The sequence below is a fragment of the Pteropus vampyrus genome, unplaced genomic scaffold (genome assembly GCF_000151845.1).
Source record: "Pteropus vampyrus isolate Shadow unplaced genomic scaffold, Pvam_2.0 Scaffold81, whole genome shotgun sequence".
Classification (NCBI taxonomy): domain Eukaryota; kingdom Metazoa; phylum Chordata; class Mammalia; order Chiroptera; family Pteropodidae; genus Pteropus; species Pteropus vampyrus.
Window position 1 is genome coordinate 1,015,280 of NW_011888862.1, and position 2,854 is coordinate 1,018,133.

Here is a 2,854-nt window from a genome sequence, read left to right on the forward strand (position 1 = left end):
TATAATCGAATAAACGTATCTGTGGGTTTATCATCAATGATGCAAGCAGAAGGGCTCAATAACGACATCCAGAAGGTTGGGAGAAAGAGCTAAGGGGTTAGGTCAACTGTAAATGTGGGAGGGAGGAATGAATCTATTATACAGCAGTTTTGCATGTCAGCCGTCCTACCACGTTGGAATTTTGACATTTTAGAGAAATACTCAACAAGAAAGCAAAAAGAGTTTTCTGCAGGCAACGAAATTAAAAATCCCGATGAGCCATTCGTGACTAAGACTTGAAAGATGACGATAACTAAATAAAAACTGTCTTCGATTTGTCAAAGCAGCCTTACTAACAGTTCCCAGAAGGATTCTCTGCCTCGAATCATTATACTAGGTTTATTAGCATTTATAGCAACAGGAAAACACAAGAGCAAGAAAAACGGAGTCATAACTCTGCATCCGACTTTCATCGCTGACAGCTCAACCTCTTATGTATCGGCGACGAATGATAAATTAACCCCCAATATTGTGGCAATTATTCTGAAAGAAAAGTGTAGGGTGCTAAGAAGGGGTATAACAAGATAACATGGTGAGTTAGAGCATATTTCATACTTGAAATCTAAGTCTAAATAAGCACCAATCATATTTTTATTAGAGAATCTCCATGCAAAGGTTTTCCTTCGGTGGATCCAGATATGACAGAGAAGTCATTTCCGACACTCGCCACCTGTCCATCTGATGAGAATGCCCGTGCCTGCCCCTGGATCACTCATCGATTCCAGGCAACTCCTCAGCCTTCCACTCCTACCTGTGATCATTCATACACACCACGTTTCTTTTCTGAGCACACACACATGCAGAAAGAATGGACCATGGAAAGAGCATGGTCTAAATTGCATGATCCTGAATTTAACACTCATCTTGAGTCTGACGCTGGCTACATTGAGTGATTTTAAGTTTCTTAATCTCTCTAATCCTCAAAAGAAGTGGTTGAAAGGGGCTACTCTCACAGCTGGTGGGCAGATTCAATGAGACAACGCTTGTGAAAATATTCTGCAATTCCGCATAGGTGAGAGGCTTAAGAAATGTTACTAAACTGCGTTTCTTCCTGAGTCCTGTTGTGAAATGTTAAATAGAGTTCAATAGTCTTTTGCGTGACTATTAAAAATAAAATATCGACCAACGAACCAAAGAGAAAACATACTTCCTCCAAAAGCCCCTCTTATCTTGACAAAAAAGAGACAGATTTCAGTTAGTTTCAATAGTATGAACAAATATCATTTCTTCAGCTTCATCCGACTAAAAATTATTTTGATTTGGCTTCATTTTTGAGTTGTTGACGTCCTTATTTCTTTCTGTTAGAACCAACAAAAGGAAAATAACATTTTAATTTTCTTTTAGCCAACAAATGAGTTCTTCTCTCAAAGGACGCTTTCCTTTTTATGAAGCCATCATGAACACAGACACCTGCCTGATCACAGGAACCTATTCCTGAAGCTCTAACATCAAACTTCTGTCTCAAGAATGTCACAGAGTGCTGAAGGAGTCCCAGGGCACAGTCCCTATATGAAAAATGAACTGGGGATCAATGGTTCCATGGACACTTCATAACAATTATTTATTTTCAAGAAAGTAAAGCCATAAACATAGCATCTTACATGAAGATAATATTAATGGCATTATTCACATTGCATTTTAGTGAAAATGGCTGCTATACAACTGTTTTCTATTTCTTATCACTTACTAATTAGGTACTCTCTGAATCTCCTGCTTTTACGGTTTCAGAAAGTTATTTATAAATTAGTTTTGTTTGGCTGTACACACCAAGGACACGTCTGGACGTTTGCTTTTGAGTGTTTGATCCTAACTCCATCGCAACCTTTCTGGGCTTCTGAGTTGTTGCCTTTTACCTCTTGGGACTCAATTATACGATAATTGGCTGGAGGACACAGAAAAGATATTCCGAAATGAATGTACATAAGCTTGAACTTGGCACGAGGTAATTCAATTGAAAGTCAAGTGAAACAGACAATATAATCTTCACTTTTTACTTACTTGTCTCACTCTCTTTTTTGAGCTTCCAACTCGGAATATGCCCACTGTCTGGAGGCCTGCAAATAAGCAAACAAAATCAATAGTCTTGTTTTATGGTTTGAAACTCTGGAGGAAATCAAAACAGAAATAGAACAGAAGGCCGGCACTGCGCTGAGCAACAGCAACTTGACAGCATGCACGAATGCGCATGTGGCCCCCACTATATTCTCCAGGTACCCACAGCTTAGCCCTATAAGCACCAGGTTGTTTTACACCGAACATTTCTGATGAAAAATTTTCCATGTGATATTACGTATTCCCACACCTCCATATGAGAAAAATAACGAGTTCTCTCATTCAGAATAATTACTTCAATATGAAATTTATATGAACTTTTAGCTCTTGGTCAATTTTTAAAATAGGTATTTCTTGTTTTGCTGATCATAATTAAAACATGTACCTGATGTAGAAATATTTTGGTTTATTTCTATCCAGTCTTCTCTCCTTCTCTCTCCCTTTCTCTCTCTCTCTCTCTATGTAGACACACACATGCACAAACACACGCGCACACACACACACACACATAGTGTGAGCTCAATTATGTATATGTGTGTGTGTATAGATAAATAGATACAGAGAGAAAAAATGTTAAATGCCATAAGAATTTTTATGCCAGTAAAAAGTCCTTATAAATGTTATTTAAGATGAATGCAAAATAGTCTATTGTATGAATGTGCCACGACTCACTTCATATTCCCCTATGAGAGGCATAGAGTTCCCCCAGACACACCTGGACTGGTTCTGTATTCTAAATGACCCTATCATGAACAACTCTGTA

General features: G+C 38.2%; 1 protein-coding gene across 1 annotated transcript in view; it reads right to left on the bottom strand.

Annotated features, from left to right (window-relative positions):
* Window positions 1-2,854, bottom strand: part of ARHGAP6 (Rho GTPase activating protein 6) — a 477,103-nt gene that overhangs the window by 48,530 nt on the left and 425,719 nt on the right. Inside the window, exon 7 of the mRNA XM_023532344.1 lies at window positions 2,038-2,093. Within this exon, the coding sequence (XP_023388112.1) occupies window positions 2,038-2,093 (56 nt within the window). The remainder of the gene's footprint in view (window positions 1-2,037; window positions 2,094-2,854) is intronic.